General features: G+C 43.8%; 1 protein-coding gene across 1 annotated transcript in view; it reads right to left on the bottom strand.

Annotated features, from left to right (window-relative positions):
- Positions 1-21139, bottom strand: part of LOC143361375 (uncharacterized) — a 33940-nt gene extending 12801 nt beyond the window's left edge. Inside the window, exons 1-4 of the mRNA XM_076800757.1 lie at positions 20698-21139; positions 19863-20093; positions 2365-2478; positions 1272-1358 (exon numbers count right to left, since the gene is read on the bottom strand). Coding sequence (XP_076656872.1) covers positions 1272-1358; positions 2365-2478; positions 19863-20093; positions 20698-21004 — 739 coding nt within the window. The 5' untranslated portion in view covers positions 21005-21139. The remainder of the gene's footprint in view (positions 1-1271; positions 1359-2364; positions 2479-19862; positions 20094-20697) is intronic.
- Positions 21140-22550: the final 1411 nt, after the last annotated feature.

Below are 22550 nucleotides of genomic sequence, written 5' to 3'. Positions count from 1 at the left end.
AAATTCGAATTCTGCGGGACTTGCGGGTCGATCAGCCCCGTCCGGATTGATCGCCGATAGCCTGTCCACCCCGGAAAAATGTTGCAGCTTTCTGGATTCGATGAATTTTCGGTGGAACCAGTGGCACGGCTCGGTCATAAGTCAGACGGAGGAGAAATTTACTGTTTTTCGGCACTTCGGAGCTTCGGCGGGGCTTGCAAATATTCCTGAACTGTCAGAGAACCTTCCTGCACAATCTTTATACGATTTTATGCCACTGCAATTAGTGGAAAATTGGTAGAAAATCCAGGAAGGTGTATATATTCAATTCTGTAAGGATACTAGAGTTTCCATGTTTATAGCATAAATATTTTCAGGATAAGAGTCTTCAAGCTCGAGAATGCATCAAGACAGTCAGAATCGATAGCCTGTCTGGTAGAAACTCCCGCAGCATTTTGGGTTCAACGTATTTTCAGTAAAACCAGTAGTACGAGTCAGCCATGAATCAGAGTCTGAAGAAAAAGACTGTTGGAGGGAATTCTAACTTTCACCGGAACTTGTAAATATTCCCGAGCAACCATGGCACCTTCCCGCACAATCTCTATGCAATTTTATGCCGAAGCAATTGGTTGAACGTTGTCAAAAAAATTGTTCAATTCTATATCTCCAGCTGCCGAAGTCCGCGAACCAAGCAAGGAGACTTTCCATGTTTGCAGCGCAAGCACCACGGCAAAAAGGAGCCGGAGACTCGACTGCCGATCATCGTCGGTATCCAGATTGTCAATGGCACGCGTGTCTAAGCGAGCATCGTCCGGAATTTCGTGTCGGCAGGCAGCCAGAGCTCGTCGAACGGCGGCCAAAGTTTCCGTGAAGAGTGAGCGTAAGTAGAAGCGTCGGCAAACGAAAAGGCGGAGAAAGCGGGAGAGAGAGAGAGAGAGAGAGAGAGAGAGAGAGAGAGAGAGCAGTGCGCCGCCGCCCGGGGTTTAATCAGAGTCTTCTCCACTTAGACGCCCGGTGGCAAAACTCAATTTTGAGTCGGTGCCTGCCGACGCTCAATTTTGACACCCTTCGTAGCCACGAAGCCAGCGCGAGCGACGCGCCTCGAACCGACCCCGGCGAGGATGTGAAAGGCGGCCTCTCTCTCTCTCTCTCTCCCTCTCTCTCGGTTTCTAGAGGGGTGGGGTTGCAAACTTAGTTATCCGACGACTCGGGGATACGTCGTCGTAGGAAACCGAAGGTGCCCCGGCAGGTACGAGAGAGCCAGTCGACGGGAACGATTCAGGGACACTTACCGGACAGCTTGAATCCCAGCGGGTCCTGAGGATGGCCGAAGGGAAACGGCCGGGGCCCGAAGTGGAACGGATGAAAGGCCTGGTGTCCTGGAACGTAAGGGTTTGGCGTTACCGAATAAAATCCTTCGCCTTCCCCGTGGTACCAAGAAGCTTGAAAGTCCATGCCAATGACTGGAGAATAAGGCAATCATAAATAAATAAAAAACTAATAAAAGTGATCCAGAGACTCAGAGAGATCTGGCAGAATTTTGAGAGATCTGGAAGAAAAGGATCGAGTCCGTTCTTTTCAGTCGTCTTCGAGGACCGAGGTCTTCTTGAATCTTCTGATCACTTTCATCGTTCAATCAAGGGGTCTAGAAGCCATCGGAGTCGAAAACGAGATCATTGCTCTGAGAACTACAAGACTGCAAGCAATTAACATTTTTAGACTCCCGATTTTTAATAAAAATTACCTGTTTTCATTAGGGGATGCAGGAGCTAGACATTTGCTTCCATTCTTAATAATTTTAATTAGTTGGAAATTGTACAACAGTATTTTTTTAAATCTTGTAGTATGTTCATTGTTTTGTACACCTACAATACATCTAGATGACTTATCACAAATTATCATTTTTAGACTACCGATTTTTAATAAAAATTATCTGTTTTCATTACGAGGTGCAGGAGCTAGACACTTATTTCCATTCTTAATAATTTTAATTAGTTGAAAATGATGCAACAGAATTTTTTAAATTCTTGGAGTGTGTACTGTTTTGAATTATATCACACGTGCAAAAAGCGCAAGCTCTAAACTTTTTATCTTCTCTCGTAAAATACATATTAACGAAGCTTCAGGCCAGATTTTGTTTAACCAGGGCAATTATTCTCCACGCCGCGCCATTTTACACGAAGCCGAAATTTCCTGAAGAACCCACAGTTCAACCCGAAAGACGGTTCAACTTGTCGAAGAGAAAAAAGTCCCCGAGTGCAAAGAGTTGACAATTCTCAGCGTTTAAACGGAATCGCGCGACTTCCAGACTCTTTGAGAGTTAAATTAGGGTTAATTAGCTAGGGTCGGGGAATGGTTACCCACGGTTGGTAAAAAGAAACTCACTTGTCTTGGACCTCGGTTCCCTGGGTCCGTCGACGGTGACCTTGATCGCCTTGGACAGCGTGGCGACCTGGGGCGGTGAGGTTTGCAGCATGATCGTCAGGGTGAAACTTTTCCCTGGAATGAAAATCGGAAGTGAGAATACGGGGGTGGTGTGCGCGGCTGGAATTATCGCCCGGTGGTAAAACGAAATGGCCAGGTGCTCCACAAGTTGGGGGTTGGGGGTGGTTGGGGGGTGGCTGCTCGTTTTCCAGCGGCTGGGTTCCGATATTAGAAACCGTAAAGGCGGCCGAGAGACCGGAGAGTTTTCTCGGTTTCGCGGCCCTCTATTATTCAGAATCAATCCGACCAACCCGCTAACATGTTCTCGCTCGCAGTAGAGTACTCGAAAACCATGCTGGAAATTTTAGATCACTATTAGAGGGGATGGAACTGCCCATGGCGCCAATAAAAACTAATTCTCGAGGATGTATTCCTGCTCATTTACTCTTAAAATTGTGTTCTTGAGGTTCTACAGTCAATTCTCGATATATGTCAACGACACGGGTCTTGCCAACGACATATATCGTCCAGGAGCCATACCCAAGCTGTATTATGTTTACCCTCCTCCCTCTCGAAGCCTCTCGAGCTTCGTGGTATGGCAACTATCCGCGGTAGTGGCAATAATTCCGCGACATTTATCGTCCAAGTCTTGGCGACATATATAGAGAAATCACTATATTCCTGAAGATGTACTCTTGAATCAAACTCATCAAACAGTTTCCAGATTAAGAAGAAGCAGAAGATGATGGAACGAGGATGTAACTACTCGAAGGGTTAATTAGAGGGTTGGTATTATCGATGACAAATACAACACCCAGTGCACTCGTAAATTAATATCAACTTCTACCAAGCTTGAACAAAGTTTACGCTAAATTTTGGCCAAATTTGATTCAGGCGCGGGTCGCACAACCCTCCCGCATCATCCCCAATATTTGCTCCGCAGGGGGGGGGGGACAATTTCGCAAATCCATTGAACAGTAGCAGTTTTTTCGGAATTTCTGACGTCGCGCGCGGTTGTTCGCCCGCAAATGGAATTTGTTGTCGAGGGATGAATCAATAGAGAAACAGAAAGTCCTCGGGGTGTCGCACGGCAAACATCCCCCATCAGTGCTCGCCGCCGCCACCCCTGCAACCGCTTTCGACTAAATGTCTTCCCTTTCTTCTTTTTCTGCCGCGGGAAACGCGGCCAACTGTTCGCGCGAGCGAAACGGCAATGTGCGCGGGGTGCGTTCGCTGGAAACAAAACACAAATGTGCCGGAAGTAAGGGGGTTGAACGAGTGGCGCCGCCGCGTCGATGTTTGGCCTGAATCGGCCGGAATATGTTAATGTCGGGGACGCTAAACGCGAGAACCCCACCCCCTCCAGCCAGAAATATATACGCGGGCCGCTTGTCACGCGCGATTTCGCCGTTCCACCTTTTCGCGATATTTTTAGCAAACGAGCGTCGAGACGCTGGATCGCTGACCGACGGGACTCACCCCCTTTTACCGCCCTCTGATCAAATTTTAGGGGTGTGGATGATACTCAACCTCAAATACGCATTTATTTTTTTTTAAACCCTGCAAACCCCAGTTGTTAACCCTTTGGGGGTGAATGGCCCTATGTATCTAATTTCTGGAAGAGCAGATATAGGAACGGACAAATAAATTAATTATTTAAATGGGGTCATAGCTAAGGATCGGTACATATTTTTATTTTTGAGGTCTAGTGTCGAGAGAAAAATATTTTGAATGGTTTATATTTTATTTAGTCTGAATTTGTTATTTTTTTTTTTTTATTACTGCAAACCCCAGTTGTTAACAAGTTGGGGATGAATAGCCCTATTTATCTAATTTCTGAAAGAGCAGATATAGGAACGGACAAATAAATTAATTATTTAAATGAAGTCATAGTTAAAGATCGGTACACATTTTTATTTTTGAGAAATTGTGTTGTGAGAAAAATATTTTTAATATTTCATATTATATTTAGTCTAAATTTGTTATTTTTTTTATCACTGCAACCCCCAGTTATTAACCCTTTCGGGGTGAATGGTTCTATTTACCTAATTTCTGAAAGAGCAGATAGAGGAACGCACAAATAAATTAATTATTTAAATGGGGTCACAGCTAAATATTAGTGCATATTTTTATGTTTGAGATCCAGTGCTGTGAGAACAATATTTTTAACATCCCATATTACATTTAGTATAAGTTTCTTATTTTTTTTTATCACTGGAAACCCCAGTTATTAACCCTTTTGGGGTGAATGGCCCTATTCCTCTAATTTCTGAAAGAGCAGATACAGGAACGGACAAATAAATTAATTATTTAAATGGAGTCATAGTTAAAGATCGGTACAAAATTTTGTTTTCGAGATTCAGTGTTACGAAAAAAATATTTTTAATATTTCATATTATATTTAGTCTAAAACGGATTAATTGGTATTTTTCTTTTCCTTTTGACTTGACTCAGAATCGTACGAAACATGTTGAAAAAGTTATGTAAAAGTAAAATGAAAATTGAAGTATATTTCAGTTTTTGATTTTAGTGCAAGTTCGAGAACCGTTTCGGCGATTTGCGAGTGCATAAATGCGAAAGGTTTAAATTAGGGGGTTGAGATTATGGGAATGGAGGTTAATAGCAAGAAGTCGAAAGTTTTCCGCAAAATTGCCGGGCCGTGGTGGTAAAAATGTAACAGCAGTTTTAAATGGAATTTTATTTCGTGTTGCGAGGAGGTGTGTTCGCCCGTTGAAACGCGGACAAATCGAACTGATTTTTCAACGTTGAAACGAGTCGAAGAATTCTTCCTGGACGAGTGAAAAATGCCGGCGGTAAAACGAAAAACCCGGGGCACTTAGGCGCGTTCTCGCGCTACGACCGTGAAGTTATACGGCTTATAATGGGGTCGGAGTGCGTATATGCACGCGGTTGCGTAGTTTTATTTTATGGTGGCGCGGCTTGGACGGCAAACGACCGCGTTTTTACGGTGAACCACGACATTTAACCGGCTTACCGCCATCGTCCAACGAAATATTCCGGCTCGCACCGCCAGCCAGAGGGAAACGTGTTCTATCGCGTGGCAACGTCTAGATTGATGCTTGAATCCTTCAAACAATTCCTGGCAACTTCCTTTCCGCGGCGAAATTTTTCCCGGAAAATACTACACCCTCAATTTCTTTCTAATATATTTTCTAACTCGTTTCCAACTTTTTACACGACTTTCTTCTCTGTTTAATTCGACACGTTAAAAACTAACAGTGCATTTCAGGCAAAAGAATCATTCAAATATATTTATTAATGCAAGCAATACGAAACTATACACGGACAAACAATTTTCAGATTATTAACCCTTTGCACTCGAAGCTATTTTAACCCCAAAACGAAACATTTCTTCCGACCTAGATTCTTTCATGTTATACTGAAGTGTTTAGTAATTTGTTGAATACAAACAAATTTAATAATGTGAAAAATGTTTTGAATAATGATACAGCAATTTTTAGTGGCGCCCTACAGTCGCCATTCGAGTGCTAAGGGTTGAAATGATTAAAACAAGAAATACGTTATCATGTTCCTACTGCCAGAAAGTTTTCATTTTGCACAAAAATATTCAGTCTACTTATGAAGGATATCTAGATGTTTAAACTATTCTGCATCGGAAATTAATTCTCTAATAATCTTGAAGAGAGTCCTTACAATCTATATATCGGAGAAATAAATTGTTGCTTAATTCTGGGCGAAGTCTGTCGACTGTAATTTAATCGTGAGGAAGTGCTAGACGTTTAATCCACCTCCAAGAAGAAATAAAGAAGAGAATTTCATGTTTATTCCCCCAACACAATTGTCAAAGTTGCAAAATAAAATATTAATTGCCAAGATAAAAGAGCTCCGACAATCTCTAGATAGAACAAACCTATATAAAAATCCTGGATAATACCTATTCGCTGTGATTCGAGTACGATGAATGATTGAAACGTTCGAGCTGCGTCCTGAAAGAGGACATCTTTATTGGAAGAGTTTCACAAGGACTCTGGTTGAAACGCACTGGGTGAAAAAAAAAATTGAACGGTGTCGAATGAAGTTGTTTTCGAGGTCGGCGGAAAAGTGTGAAACGGAATCGTGGAAAAATGCTCGAAACAGAGAGACACAGAGAGATTTGAAGGGCGTGGGCGTAGGGCTAACGAGGGCAAAGTTTATTGCCGGTGCGGTGTCAGATCCGTGATGGCGGTACGGGCGCGAATCGAGGGTGATAGCAGGCGTTTTGAGGGTGTTTATGAGGCATTATGTGTAACTCGCTGGAAGAACGATCCTCCCCCTTGAGGTCTGTTGCCCTCCACCTGCCTACGCTCGCCGAAATCGTAATTCGTTGCGTGTTAAACGACGGCTTTCCAGGCATCAATCTGCGCCCGAAAATTTATTCGTTCCACCGACGAGACTCGCCCCCGGATGTCGCGCAATTTCTCAATTCGTTTGCGATTTCTCCAAACTGCGCGCTTCCTGTACCATTTTTTTTTATTTTGCACACGGTAAACACTATCTCGACATTCCACTGTGTTACAAAAATTCTGGCAACCGTAGCGACAGAGGAAATTCATTTTCTTTCACTTCTATCAAATAGTTCACAATTTTTATACAATCACAATTTTCTATAGGAATCCGATTAAATATTCATAATTTATTTATAGACAAAATTTAAGGTACAATCATGCAGCCATAAAACTAGGAAAGAGAGAAACAAACTCCGACTTGGTTCCTGTGTTCTGCACTTAACGCAAACAATTTTTATTTTGCATAAATATCCGCAGTATAGTCGTAAGAGACTTTCCCTAGAAAATGATCTTTAGACGACCTTCAATTATAGATTAAATTATTGAAATTAATTCTGCTTGTGCTCAAAAAGTGAAGGTATTTTAAATATTGTATTAGTGTCTTTATAAAAATTGTGAAAGGATTTTCAAGATCGTAGGACTCAAAAAATTATTTATTTATTTATTTGTACAGCTTGTACGAGAACGATAAAATTCCGTAACCAAAGAGAATTCAAACAATTCACAGATTCTCTATTGAACCACAGATTATAAGGAAACAAACCTGAATCTGCCCTTTTCTGCTCAAAAGGTACAACCTCTCAGTCAATACGAGTCCTCAGCGGTCTATAGACATTTGAGCAAGCCGACAATTGAAGTAGTATAGCCGGAAGAACAATATTTCTCCCAGGTAGAATCACAGCAAGCATTTTGACATGCCGCCTCCGGATTCATCCACCAAGATTATTCACCGTTTTCGAGGTTTCCGTTAAAAGATCTGGCTGGAAATTTTTGCTCACCGTCTACCTCGAAAGAAAAGTATGTATAATGCTGGCGCGTTCATGGCCCGGCGATAGTCCGCGGCCATTTGCCTGACAAGGATTTGCACACCGCGAGAAGACACGAGAGCGCTCGCGTACACCCTAAGTTTGCCCAGGGATCATGCAGTGTTAAAAACTCCCCTGTTTGCCGGCGAGGCGAGCTGCGAGGGTGGCTTGGATCGTTATTTCAGAGTGTTTGTCGTGTTTTAAGATTCTGACGTTTTGACTGGCCGAATCGCGACGACGGCGACGTGTGCGCCTCGAATCGACGGCCGAGGAGGAATCGCGAGCCGACGGCCGGAAGTACGACCCGTTTGCGTGATACTTTGCATTTTTAATACTCAGTGGAATCGACCATCGGTGCGCACATACTGTGCCGAACAACCCCTGCTGAATCACCTGGTACTCAATCATTTATTTCATACAAGACTGACTTAAAAGACTTGAAAGACTGGCTTCGGAGACTGACCTAAAAGAGTGACTAAAAAGACTGATTTAAAAGACTGACTTAAAAGACTGGTTTAAAAGACTAACTCAAGAGACTGACTAAAAGGACTAGCTTAAGAGACTGACTTAAAAGACTGGCTTAAGAGGATGACTTGAAAGACTGATTTAAAAGACTAAGTTAAGAGACTGACCTAAGAGACTGAGTAAAACGACTGGCTGTAGAGACTGATTTAAAAGACTTGCTTAAGAGACTGACTTCAAAGACTGGCCTAAAACGCTGACTTGAAAGACTGATTTAAAAGACTGTCCTAACAGACTGAGTAAAACGACTAGCTTAACAGACTGACTTAAAGGAGTGTCTTGAGAGACTGTCTTAAAAGAGTGACTTGAGAGACTGAGTTAAAAGACTGGCTTAAGAGACTGATTTAAAAGACTGATTTAAAAGACTGGCTTAAGAGACTGACTTAAAAGAGTGACTCAAGAGACTGGCTTAAGGGACTGACTTAAAAGACTGGCTTAAAAGAGTGACTTAACAGGATGGCTTAAGAGACTGACATAAAAGAGTGACTTATGAGACTCAGTTAAGAGACTGGCTTAAGAGACAGATTTAAAAGACTGACTTAAGAGACTGACTAAAACGACTGGTTTAAGAGACAGACTTAAAAGAGTGACTTGAGAGACTGGCTTAAGGGATTGACTTAAAAGAGTGACTAAACAGACTGGCTTAAGAGATTGACTTAAGAGACTGACTTAGAAGACTGGCTTAAAAGAGTGACTTAACAGGCTGGCTTAAGAGACTGGCTTAAGAGACTGACTCAAGAAACTGACTTAAGAGACTGGCTTAAAAGAGTGACTTATGAGACTGACTAAAGAGACTGGCTTAAGAGACTGACTTAAGAGACTGACTTGATGTGATTAAATCCTGGAGGGCTGAAGGGGTTACGACAGAGGACGAAACGGAAATGAAGCACAGCCCGAACGATAAATATCCTAATAACAAATGATTTAAATAGTTCAGCGTTTGACTTGAAGGAATAGTATCTTGGGTGATTCGCATGGCACAAAGACGCGTCACGTGACTTGACAACGTTAAAAACCGAGGGTTGTCGTTAAACGGACAAAGACCGTCAGTTTCGACTTATCAGCTCATTGTCGTTTGTATACTTATCTGTATTAAAGAGGTCTCGTTAAATTGAAAGGCAGACAGCCGTGTCCCTCCGTCGTTAATCCATGCAAGAACGATTCCCGGGACGGAAAGGAGAGATCAACCGGGGAACTACGACAGCGGAAACGCGAGCCAGAACGAGTCAAAACGAAGCGGAACGAGACGGAACGAGGCAGAGGCGAGGGCTCGATCATCGGCCCGGATGGCCAATCGAGGCAAAACTCAGCTGAGGAATCTTCGGGAGGATAACGGGGGGAGGGGGGAGAGGAGAAGAGGCGTCGGCGTCGAGCGGAGGATTCATCGGAGCGTCGCGGACGAGACCGTTGTGAAAAGCTCCAGGAAAAACGTGGAGAGCGTGGAATTAGCATATGTAAAAAGAAACAGAACGGGCGCGCGCCGGGCACACGAAGGACGACCGTAGGAGGCCAGCACGAAAAATAATGTTTAATCGGTAGAAAATCTCGGCGCAGTCATCCGCCCCGTAGAACTCTGCCTCGACCTGGCTCGCTCTGCCTCGCTCTGCCTCGCTCTGCCTCGCTCTGCCTCGTTCTCTCACACGCCCCCGCGTTTTCTCGTGCGCCCACCCCTTACCGCGCCCTGCCCCGCGATCCTTTACTTGAAAGAGGGCTAGACTTTTTAATTTTTAATTGGGAAAAAACGTCGCCGAGGTGGTCGACGGAATCCACACCCGTCCAGTATCACCGGTTTCGAGTGTCCACCCCCCTCCCTCGAGACCAAGGAATATTCGGTCTGAAACGAGCCTCGCATTTTTACCTCCATGTTTTCTTGGTTTTTCAACTGTTGAGAATATTTCAGAATTTAACCAGTGGTTCCGGAATTTATTTTTCATAGGTTCCGAGAGTGCTGAGAAATTTTTAGAGCGTGGACAGTGGCCGTAGCATGCGGGAATTTGACTAATCTTCTTACCTACCGACAAAGGAATATTCATCCCGAAACGAACCTCCCATTTTTGCAAAGAGCAAAAATTTGTTTTCTTGGTTTTTAAATTGTCGAGAAATTTTTTAATTCCTATCTGGTCACTGAAGAATTTTGTTTCATCGACTCTGAGATTGCTGAGAATTTTTTAGAACGTAGGCAGTGGCTGCGGAATGTGGAAATTTTGATAATCCACCCCCTAGAGAACTGAGAAATATTTCCTTGTAGTTTGTATTTTCTTGAAAATTTTTAAAGAATTAATTAGTCACTGTAGGATTACATTCTACTGATTTCGAAAGTGTTAAGAATTTTTTTAGGAAGTGGCTGTATACATTAGCACAGAATTTAGGAATTTTTATTTTCCTCCCCTTGAGGGCCAAGGAACGAATAATCGCCCTGAAATGATTTTTCTGCTACTGCAAAGAGTCTTCATGTTTCAAGTATTGTTGGTTGTGGGAGTTTTGAGGGTCCAGTTAGGGGATACAGGGTTCGGGAATGCGGACTGTTTTGGATCCAGTAATTAGGCCACAAGGGTTTCCTCGGGAGAGCCGGAGGAAATTGATTCGCCACGGGGGTGCAGTCTTCGCACGCGGCAATTAATTAAAGCGGGGGGTGCGCGCAGTTTCGCGTAAGTCACGCACGATCGACACAGAATTTCGAGGATCGCAACAGCTGTTCGGCAACTGGCGGCCGACGGGGTGCGTTTTAGAGGTCCATGAAAAAGAGCGACGACCCTCTTCAACGTCGCCGGGCCTTTACGACTTATTAAATCATTCCGGGAGTCTAAGTTTTCCTTATGACGGGTTCAGCAAAGTCGAAGGTCAAAGATCCTCGAGGTGGGAATCAACAGAAAAATGTTTCGAATCCTGGTCCGATCTTTGGAACGCGAATTTCTAAAAAATATCCACCAGAAATTCAGTTGGAACATAAACGTTAAAACGTGACGAAAAGGTATTACGTACTTGTAAGAATTTATTAAGACAACTAAATTATTTGCAACCCCCTGAAATTCTTTACAAAATTATTATATTCAAGGAAGGAAGGCAACAGTGTAGAAGAAAGATTGGTTTCAACAAACTAAACTAAAACAATGTACAAAGACGTCTAATGTTGAATCTTTAAATCAAGCTCACTTCTGAAAAATTGTAAAAAATTGAGAATGCTCAAAAAAGGGCTAAATCATGCAAGACTTGACCAATACTAGATCTCATGTTCAAATAAGAAAAACTACGACTATGTGTTCTCAAGGTATTAATGATCTCTGAGGGGAGTTTACTCTTTAAACTACTTACTTTTAAGGGATGGAATTTTTGGTAGGGCTTTGGGGATTGGTATTACTTAGATCTTAGAATAATGATTTCTAAGGGTGTCAGTCTTTGTTTCAGAGATGTTTCCTAAGAATTTGCAGGGGTAGTGTGCGCCAAGTTGAAACCACCCCTGAGAAATCTTATAAAAATCAACATCTCTAGAACAAAAGCTGCCCCCCTTTTCCAAGAATTTTCAGGGGTGCCGTGCTCCAAGTCACCCCTGACAATTCTTATAAAAATCAACATCTCTAAAACAGAAGCTGCCCCCCTTAAAAATCATCACCCAAATACCAAAGTCAGTGAAACCCACCCCACAAGTCACCCCCAAAAATCAGCATCCCTTAAACAAAGTGTAAACCACCCTCGGAGATCATGATCCCCAGACCTGAATCGGTCCTCGAAGTGAAAATGGAACAAAGAGCAAACTACCCTTAGAAATGATGAGTCTCGACGACGCACAGCCACTTTTAATCCTAGAAATTGGCGTTAGAAGCGCGCAGAGCAGAGCATCGACGGTAACTCACTGGGAATCCTTCGGAATCGGTAAACAAGCTCGAAGATCAAGGGATCGAGCGTCGACGGGAGGGATGGAAGAAAATCGCGTGAATCACGATCTAAAAACCGTGCTCGTATCCGTTGCAGCGGCAGGTGGGTGGGTTCTAGGTTCGAGGAGCCGGGGGTGAGACGCGTAGAATCCATTGCGCGAGGACATCGGTCAGGATCTGGCTGTCGATAGCTCGAGCTTTGCCTCGGATTCTCGCGCTCTCCTGCGTCGCGCGTATACCTCTCGCGGGGGCCTGGGCACGTCATAAAACACAGGTAACTCCGGTATTTATGTCCGTCGTTTTTACGGGGGGGGGAGGGGGCGTCGCTGGCCACCGGCTCCCAGCGCAGCCAAAACCTACATACGCGCGCACAAGCTCTCGCGTCTCGCCGCTGCCTCGTGACTCCTAGCAGTCGGAGTCTGACGCTAATCCCTGTCGGGGAACGAAAGGGGTGGCCGAGTGATATACGCCTCTGCGCCGCTATGATAATATTCCTCCCACCCACCCCCTACCCCTCCCACACACACAGACACAACCACCCTCCCCCCCCCCGCCGTAGCAGCCGCGCCACCCCCAATCTCCGCAAGACCGCCCTTTTGTTTCGCGAACTCTCTGTACCCCGGACGAGAGGCGTCCGGAGAGCGACTCTCCTCGAGCAAACGCGAGCAACGATGAATCCAACGTACGCCGGAGACACCGGGGCTCTATCACGTCCCTGGGACATGTCACCAGGACTACCGGGACCCCGATCACAATCCCGACTGACGCTTCTCGCGAAATGTTCCTGTTCGCCGGGTGCGGCATGCGATTCTCCAATTCTAACGCGTTCTACCAATTTTTCGAAGTCCAAGGATTTTTTGAAACCATGCTGCTGTGGCGAATTCAATCGCGAACCCACCAGTCACCCCCTCAGTACCATGATCTAACGGTTTGGGGTTATTATATATTCGGGTAATCCTAAAAAGACGATAACTTTTTTTTTTTTAGTTCTTGAAAATATGATTTGGATTTTTTTTTTTAGTTAGATTTTCTCCCAATTTTTCGGAGTCCACGGATTTTTTGAACCCCTACTGCTATGGCGAATTCAATCGCGAACCCACCAGTCACCCCCCAGTACCATGATCTAACGGTTTGGGATTATTATATATTCGGGTAATCCTAAAAAGACGATAACTTTTTTTTTTTTAGTACTTGAAAATATGATTTGGATTATTTTTTAGTTACAACAATTAGTTTACTACATGACGTGAAGAAGCAATTTTTTTGGATTTAAAATTGCACTGTTTACAATTTTTTAAGGGAGGCTGTATTGAAAATTTTGAGAAGAACGTTTTGTAGACCGGTGTCAAGTATTCTGAAAATGTTAGATATTTATTAAAGTTAGAACAATTAGTTTACTACATGACGTGAAGAAGAAATTTTTTTGGATTTAAAACTGCACTGTTTACAATTTTTTAAGGGAGGCTATATAGATAATTTTGAGGAGAGATCTGTAGATCCGTGTCAAATGATCTGAAAATTTCATCAAAATCGGCCAACGTTCCAATGAGCTGTAGCTGATTGTTTATAACTAGATTTTGATTTTTTATAACTAGACTGCGGATTTTGTGCATTTATGACAAAAATGAGTAGGTGTAATTCAAAACCGCCAAACCACTTTTGATTTCTATTTCACAATTATTGAAATTATAAAAACTTTTTCATAGGAAATCACTGAATTGACTTCTTTATTTAAGCACATATTATAATGAAAATCGTACAAAGTTTAAATAAATTGAAACTTCTCCTTTCTGTAGGACGTTTCACTTTTATATGTTTTGTGCTTGGTAGGTTTAGTGTTAAGAAAGTTTAACAGTGTCGACATACCACTTTTGACATGTAAAAATTAATGACCCATTTGCATCACAAGGAAATATGAAAAGAAGGCCTTCATCAGCAAACTTCTTTTTTGTTATATTTAAGTACAAAAATGATTACAAGTAAAGGAACTTCATATTTCAGCATAATAAGAAAAAATAAATTGAGAATACGCTAACGATGCAAATGGGTTAACGAGCAAAATAAATTTTGACTCAGCTCCCATAGATTGCAATCGTCGCATAAAAATTTTATTTCTCATAAAGATCTAATATTCACTTTGGGCAACAAAATCTGTAAAATTGACGGAACTAATGTAAATTCCGAGATTGTAGATGTCTCGTTTCAAACGTGTTAGAAAAGTATTAGATCGTCCCACAAGTTCATGCCGTGGATGTTTACATTATTCACCATTGAAAAGTATTTTAATGAAAAACCGCCGAAATTTTCTATTGACGATATAATGTCTTTGTCAAAAAGGTCGGAAGAGGTTGTGGAACGGAAAGGTGATTGCATATTTTATTTTCAGAATTTAAATGGTACAAGAGCAAACGTCACGAACTTATGGGACGACCTAATACATTATTAGAGCCTTCTGTGAAGTATGAAAACTCGTAAAAGTAATTCGTGGCGAGCGGAAGGGAGGGTTTTTTCACGAGGAAGGGACAGATCGTCGAATGAGAACAGTAATCGATTAACACGCCGATTGTGACGTCCCCTTTTTTTTCCCCCCCGGTGCCACTATCGGCCGATTAAGAGGTGTTGTGTATGAAACGAGCGTGGAACACGCGCGTGCGTTGGTGGTGGTGGTGGTGGAATACGTCGTGGTTCCCAGGCAGTGTCGGCGGCTCATTTCAATTTTTGCGAGCAACGCTCTCACCGCTCATCTCGACTAAAATCATTCCTCATCCGCATTCGCGATATTAAATTGGCATGGCGAAGCCCGCGAGCGAGCATGGAACAAATATTTGCCCCAAAATGGTCAGTGCGCGCGTGTCGGCCGCGTGCAAAATAACGGAGGCGAAAAAACGGGGAAAAATGTACACGGAATCTGTATATGAAGCGGCCGAAACGCCGCCGACGCGCAACGGCGCGGAGACTCGTCTCCGTGGTATTATGCGCGCGGATACGCGACGTGACTCGCTGGCAAACATCATAAATTTCCGATTTATTTAGCAAATCTGTTTGCCGGACTCCGTAGATGATAACGATTGCCCTCTACAGTCCCCCCCCCCCTCCCACCCCCTGTGTTCGACCACCCCGTTTCGTTATCGGTGACCGGCAACGATCACTGGATCACGCGTTTTACACGACAGCTCGAAATTCCTTCCACTCCCCCAAAGCGATTTTTTGATCTTTTTTTTTCATTTTTGGCACAGGTTCACTTCGAGTTATCGCTTTTTTTTTTTTTTTTGGCAACCGGAAGGTCGCGATTGTCTTTTAACGCGGTGACCGTTCATTCGGCCACCACGAAAATTGGGGAAAATAGAAGCAATTTATTTTTTGAAACTGGAATCGAGAAGCTGACATTTCTCTTTTTATAGTTTACTGGCTGTGAACAATTTGGCACAGTTATGTCTACCACTGCAGAAATGGGTCTCTGACGAGATTAAATATTCATTTGCTCTCTTGTTATGCGAATATTGTAGTAATTCATTCTACTAGTTATTTGTTGAACAATATAGTACAAGGAACTGCAACTTAATATTTACGGTATGTACCAATTAATAACAGGCAAACTTCTTTGATGGAATAAAATAATAATTGGATCCAAGATTAAATGACTGGTAAGTATGCCTTTTACTCAATATTAATAAAATTCCTCGGTTAACTGTTTATGTGGTGTAGCGAATGAAATAATACACAAAATAAGATTCGATATCCATTATGCAATTGCAGCAATTAATAAGAACAAAATTTCTTAATTATTGATAGAATAAAATAATGAACGGGAACGAACGTTAAATGACGGCCGTGTGATAACCTCCTTTAATATTGATTAACTCGCTTGTTTAGTCAGACAATAAAGCAATACACGAAAATATACTTCAATCTGTACCGTGTTAACGGCAGCAATTGATAATAATAAAATTTCTTTGCCGTTCGTTGAACGGAACAATATTCGAAAATTAAATTTCACTCACTACTTTCAACCCCTTTCTTTCATATGTATTGATGTGTGTTCAATATGTATTTATTGAAAAAAATTATATGCAAAAGTCTGGTTAATAATCGCCTGTGTTCCCCGTTTTTAGCAACAACTTCTTCGATGCTTAGTGAACTAAATAATATCCATTAGGAACAGAACGATGTGCATAGAAATAATGTAGGAAACTATAAATGAGTTCGCAAGATATGTAACATGAAAGCGCATAAATTCACAATAACAACGAGTTTAATACACTTTAATACACATGTACCTATGTGAGAAAATTATTAGCGAGGAACGCAAGCATGCGCATACGTTTTTAAAAAAATTATCAAGGGGGTTTGAAGCTGATATGCTAAAAGTTGTGTTTGCGTTTCAACAATCCAAACAAATTGAAAATAGCGCATCAACATTCTTAAATTCTTGGAATAACATCTGCTGTTTACTAATAAATACAAGATAGATACAAGACGAAATCATGAAAATTTCCACTCAAACTGCGAACACGAATTAAAATCAGTGGAAAAGGCGAGCACTGGCCAGACACGCGAACCGCTCAAACCACACCCGGAAAAATATCTTCAAAAAAACCAATTCTCAAATTCTTGGAATAACATCTGCTGTCTACTACTAAATATTGAACAGAACGATACAAGACGAAATCAAGAAAATTTCGACTATAACTGCAACAGGAATTAAAATCAGTGGAAAAGGCGAGCACTGGCCAGACACGCGAACCGCTCAAACCACACCCGGAAAAATATCTTCAAAAAAAACCAATTCTCAAATTCTTGGAGTAACATCTGCTGTCTACTACTAACTATTGAACAGAACGATACAAGACGAAATCAAGAAAATTTCCACTATAACTGCGACACGAATTAAAATCAGTGGAAAAGGCGAGCACTGGCCAGACACGCGAACCGCTCAAACCACACCCGGAAAAATATCTTCAAAAAAACCAATTCTCAAATTCTTGGAGTAACATCTGCTGTCTACTACTAACTATTGAACAGAACGATACAAGACGAAATCAAGAAAATTTCCACTCAAACTGCGACACGAATTAAAATCAGTGGAAAAGGCGAGCACTGGCCAGACACCGCTCAAACCGCACCCGGAAAAATTCTTAAAAAAATACCAGAATCCGTACAAACACAGCGTCCTCGAACTGAACAAGAAGCGAAGCAAACTCGCCTAATAATCTCCGGCAGGTTCCTTCAACCCCAAGGCGGGTTCGATCTTCATCCCCCGGGGGCTGGAAGCGACCCTCGTCGCGGAACAATCAAGACCGTCCGACCGTTTTTCACAAGTTTTTCGCGAAATTCGTCGAATGAGGAGGATATCGCGGATATATAGGGAATCACGGGAATAGAACGGCGAGAGAGTGGCTGGTAGGGTGGCCACGAGGGGGTTGGCGGGCGGAGGGTGTAGAGAGGAGGGGGGAGGTTTCGAGGGGGTGGGTGTGTGGGTGGCTGGGAGTAGAGTGGTTGGCTGTAAGCGGCTTTGGTTTCCATGGCAGTAAGCCCTCATTACTGTATTACGGGCAGCCCCTAACTACCAGCCGTACGCAACGATTTGCCTCTAGAACCTCTATGAGGGTGACGGATCATGCAAGATTGTTTTCCGCGTGTCCGGGAAACGCCGATATTCCAATCTGCCGGAAATATTTCCGCCGTGGGATCGCGTCGGGACAGTGTTCCGGGCTCCTCCGAGTACAAACAGTGATCCAACCGAGTGGCCCGAAACCCGCGCGAACAACCCCCTAAGTGATGAAACAACCCCCGAGGGGTGGGGGTGGAAAAAACAGTGCAAACTCTTCCATAAACTTCGAGGAAAAAAACCGTGAAAATATTTGCAAATTTACAAGGGTTCGACGGATGCCGGAAAAAAGGCTGGCACTTAAACCACCGTCGTTTAACTCTCACCCTCCCCTCGCCCCGCTCCCCCAGGTCGAGGCCTTGAAGAGGTGGACGTCGAAGAGGAAGAGGATCGTCGATATCGCGTACCCCGCAATTTCCTTTTCCAATTTGCCATAAACAAGTCCGACCAGCCGCCCCTCGTTAACCGACTACCAGGTTCGTGACTGCTCTCTTGAAAGTCGCGAGGAAGACAGAGGGGGTGGCAGAGGGTGCAAGCAGAGCCGGTGCAACTCGGTCGAATTAAAGGAATTAAAGGACGCCTCGTTACTCGTATCTCTGCCGATCCTTGCCGCCCTCTTTGGTCGGCTAGGGGTCGGGAAAAAAAAAAGGAAGACAGAAGGACCAAGAGGAGTAGAAGAAGAAGAAGAAGGGAGGACTTTGAGAAGGTCCTGCGAAGGAACGTTTGCATTAAGCGTCCGTAATGGCGGCGATTATTTGCGCGCATTATTCAGCAACTCCCCCCTTGATTTTTCTCTTTCCAACACTGTGCCCCTCTTTTTCTTTTTCACGTCCCCTGTGCCCCCTCCCCTTCCGCCCCCCTCTCTCTCTCTTAGGATCGTTCTCCTTTTTCCGCGGGAGGAAAAGGAACGCTGAATTATTGAAACGCGGAGAGACGGGAATTAAAAAATCTCCGCGACGGCCGAGATATCGAGTCACGGTATTTGCCGGGTGAATTAAAAATGAGGATGAAACGAGGGGGCCAGGTGGACTATCCTACTCTCTCTATCTCTCTCTCTCTCTATCTCTATCTCTCTCTCCCAACCGTCCAAGGAAAAACGAGGCCATCAGTCGGCCCACCGACTTAATGTACCCAGCCCCTGAATCATTTAACAACAGCCGACCTGGAAAGCTTTCTTCGAGCTGCTAGCGGGCGATCGGCGCAGTTTTTCGATCGACCTCCCGACCCCAACACACCAGCCCTTAGGGTAATTGTTTGGTTGTCTGGTAATGGGATATTGAGGTATCCGGCTCGGGACGCTGAGAAAGAAATTGCGAGAGGATCTTCTGGGGATTTTACGAGGGTTTGCTTCTGACGCTTTGCTGGAGGAATTTGGCGAGGTTGCGGTTCACAGTCAGGTTTCAGAGACTTTGCGGTCAACGTAGGTTCGGGGGTGATTTAGGCTAGGTGTGAGTCAAGTTTGAATTTTGCATGTGCCCAGTTAGGGGCAATTTGAGTTAGACGTTGGTGAGGTTTGACCTCTGCAGTTGGTATGGCTCGGGTCCTGGGTGGGGTTAAAATTTGCTTGAGATGAATGTAGGCTTCAGGTTGACTTGGACTAGGTCTGGACCAAGTTTGAGTTAGGTTTGAATTTTTCCAAGTGCCTAATTCGAAGTGGTTGAGACTTAAATTGTGTTTGGATTCTGTTTGAATTGCATTTGTCTGTGCTAAGGTTTTAAGTTTGAGAAAGTCAGACCTTATATTAGATTTAAGAGAGATCCAAGTTAGGTCTGTATAGCATCTCAATGAAAATAAATTTTTCAGCCGAGTTTAAATAAATTTAAAATCTAAAATTGAATTAGCTTTGAACCGAATTAGAAAACTATATGGCTGGTCCAATCAATTTTAAATTACTGTAGCACGCCTCCACTGTAGCTTGATTTTGCATTGAACTTGCATTTTATCTGTGTCAAGTGCAGACTGGAGGTCATGTGATTAAGTTTGAGTTCGTATTAGGAATCATTTCGATTTGATTCGAGTTTGGGTTAAGTTCGAACGAATCTGTGTCAAGTGTGATCAAGTTTGGGTAGAGTATGAGCAACCTGGCTCAAGGTAGGGTCATGGAAGGTGAAAAAGAAAGCCTTACCTCGACCACTCCTGCCGACGAACCTGAGGTCGTTGAATTTCGCGACCTGGTTCTTCATCACCGCGGTGGAATTTCGCAATTCCGCGCAGCAATTCTCGTCGTTGCCTGCACGCACCGTCACCAGTGTCCCGTCGCCGACGTCGCCCAGAGCCACCACTTTAAACGCTACCGGAAGTGTCTTGTTCGACCTCCAGTGTGCTGGTAGCACCGTGCAAACCACGTGCGGGGAGCCTGTCAACAAACACCGTAGCCAAACTGTCAATACGCATCGACGACTTCATCGTATCCACAGCAAAAAGAAAAACCCATCACTTATCAAAAAATCATACTCGAGGCTGCTTCACATTTTCCAACAACCAGAATAAAACCTGTTCTTTAGCCTTATTTTCCTAAATTCTAATTTTCTTCATAATAATTCTTTTAAAATTAATTTTTATATATTTCTCCTCTGCGAAGATAGAAACAATCGAAAAATTCCACTCAATTTTAATTGAAAAACATACGGTACAGAAAATTGGGAAACACAGTTTCACAATTAATTGCCTGGGAACGTAATCAGAAGTGAAAGCTCGTACGCAACAGTCAAAAACGGTCACTTAGCTATATCGGACGTGTTGGAAACAGAATTGTTCAGGGAAGACAATAATCAAAATAGTGGTTTTATGAATTGTATGAAACACCTCAGAACACTTTATAACCCATGAAAAATTCGAGTGGACTTTAATTGGACTTTAAATTTGTGGGGGCTGCTTATGAAATCCTAAGCGAATAATCCGACCGAGGAGTTTAATGTCTCGGGATTGTGTTGATTGTTTTGAGAGAATGTTTTTCTCACCTGTCCGCACCAGTTCGCCAGGATGCTCGGCGAACAGTCCGTCCAAGGTCCTCTCGGCGAGTAGGTCCGCGGTGAGCGCATAGTCGGACAAATTGTTGCCTGCGGCGGATCCTTGCGGCGGGACCTCGTTGGCCAGGTGCATTCTTCTTCTCAAGGACGTGGCCCTGGTCCTTCGGATCCTCGGTCCACCGATCTGATGCACCGAGTTCTGGTGAGCCTGGTGCCCGTTCCGCACCAGCCTCGGGTCGGGATAGTCTAAGCCTGGAGGCCGATCCTCGGGGCGTGCATCTCGTAAAGGATTCGTCATGAGCACAGGATCATCGGCCTCTTCCTTCGCAATGTCCTTTCGCTCCCCAACAACCTGCCCTTCGTTCGACTCAATCTTCTTCCCAAACTTTTCACTCCGCGACAGGAAGAACAAAAACTTCGAACCAAATTCACACTCGACACTTGAACCTCTCGTCCTCGAACAATCCTTAAAATCTCACACTATGATCCTCCGAGAGGATTCGACCGCTCAACAATAGTTAATTACACCGATGAAGATCTCGGATCGACGTATTCTCCGCAATAAAAGCACGTTCAACGGCGGCACGCGCGACTACCGCGTGGCCCAAGGACGACCCTTTGATCCTTATTTCATTATCCCGCGACCAGGGGGGCGGGGGGGGTCAGGGGGCAACAGCAGCCGCTTGCAAATTCTTCCTCGTCTCGATTGCCAAGTCGCGGGGAAAATTCGTTTTATTGGAATCGACGTCGGGACGCCCCCTCGTCGTCCTCGTCCTCGTCTATTCCTTTCTTTGATCGGCCCTCTACCCCACCATCGAGTCCTCGGCCGTCGTTCTTCGTCCTATCGAGCCGTCTTCTCATCGACGATACCTTCGGGACACGCGCTCGCGACCGGCCCGCGACCCGCTAATAATCACACAGACACCCTCTAACAGGTGTTAACCGGGACTCCGGATCATCGAGTCCCGCCGAACGACACTGACACGGGACTCTTCATCGTTCCTCACTGAATCATCACCCTGCGACCCACTGACTGTCCACACGGTCGAACTGTTTACCCAAGCCGGCCCTACAACCTGTCCTTCTAACCAGTCCTTAAAACCAACCCTTAGAAACAATCCTCAGAAACAACCCTCGGAGCCAGTCCCTTGAAACAATCCTTAGAACCAATCCTTCTATTCAGTCCTTTGAACCAGTTCTTTGAGACAATCCTTAGAATCAAACTTTAGGACCGATCCTTCTAATCAGCCCTTTGATCCAGTCCTTCCAATGAATTTTTCAAACCAATTCGTCAAAATCAATTTCTCGAACCAACACTTCCAAGTAACCCTTAGGGTCAATCCTTAGGACCAATTCTTATAAGCAGTTCTTTGAGCCAGTCCTTAGAAACAAACTTTAGAACCAATCTTTCTAATCAGCCCTTTTATGCAATCCTTCCAATGAATTTTTCACACCAATTCGTCAAAATTAATTTCTCGAACCAACACTTCCAACGAACCCTTAGGGCCAATCCTTAGAACCAAATCTTATAAGCAGTTCTTTGAGTCAGTTCTTAGAAACAAACTTTAGAACCAATCTTTCTAATCAGCCCTTTTATGCAATCCTTCCAATGAATTTTTCACACCAATTCGTCAAAATCAATTTTTCGAACCAGCACTTCCAACTAACCCTTAGGGCCAAGCCATAGGACCAGTTCTTCGAAGCAATTCTTCCTATCAATTCTTCCAATCAATCTTTGCAGTGAATCCTTGGAATCAATCCTTAGGACCAATCCTTCAAAGCAATTCTTCGTATTGATTCTTCGAATAAATCCTGCGGGTCAACACTTCAATCCTTGGAGTCAA

This window comes from Halictus rubicundus, chromosome 1, assembly GCF_050948215.1.
Source record: "Halictus rubicundus isolate RS-2024b chromosome 1, iyHalRubi1_principal, whole genome shotgun sequence".
Lineage (NCBI taxonomy): Eukaryota > Metazoa > Arthropoda > Insecta > Hymenoptera > Halictidae > Halictus > Halictus rubicundus.
The sequence above is the reverse complement of the archived record's forward strand: the minus strand, read 5'-3'. Positions and strand labels throughout refer to the sequence as shown.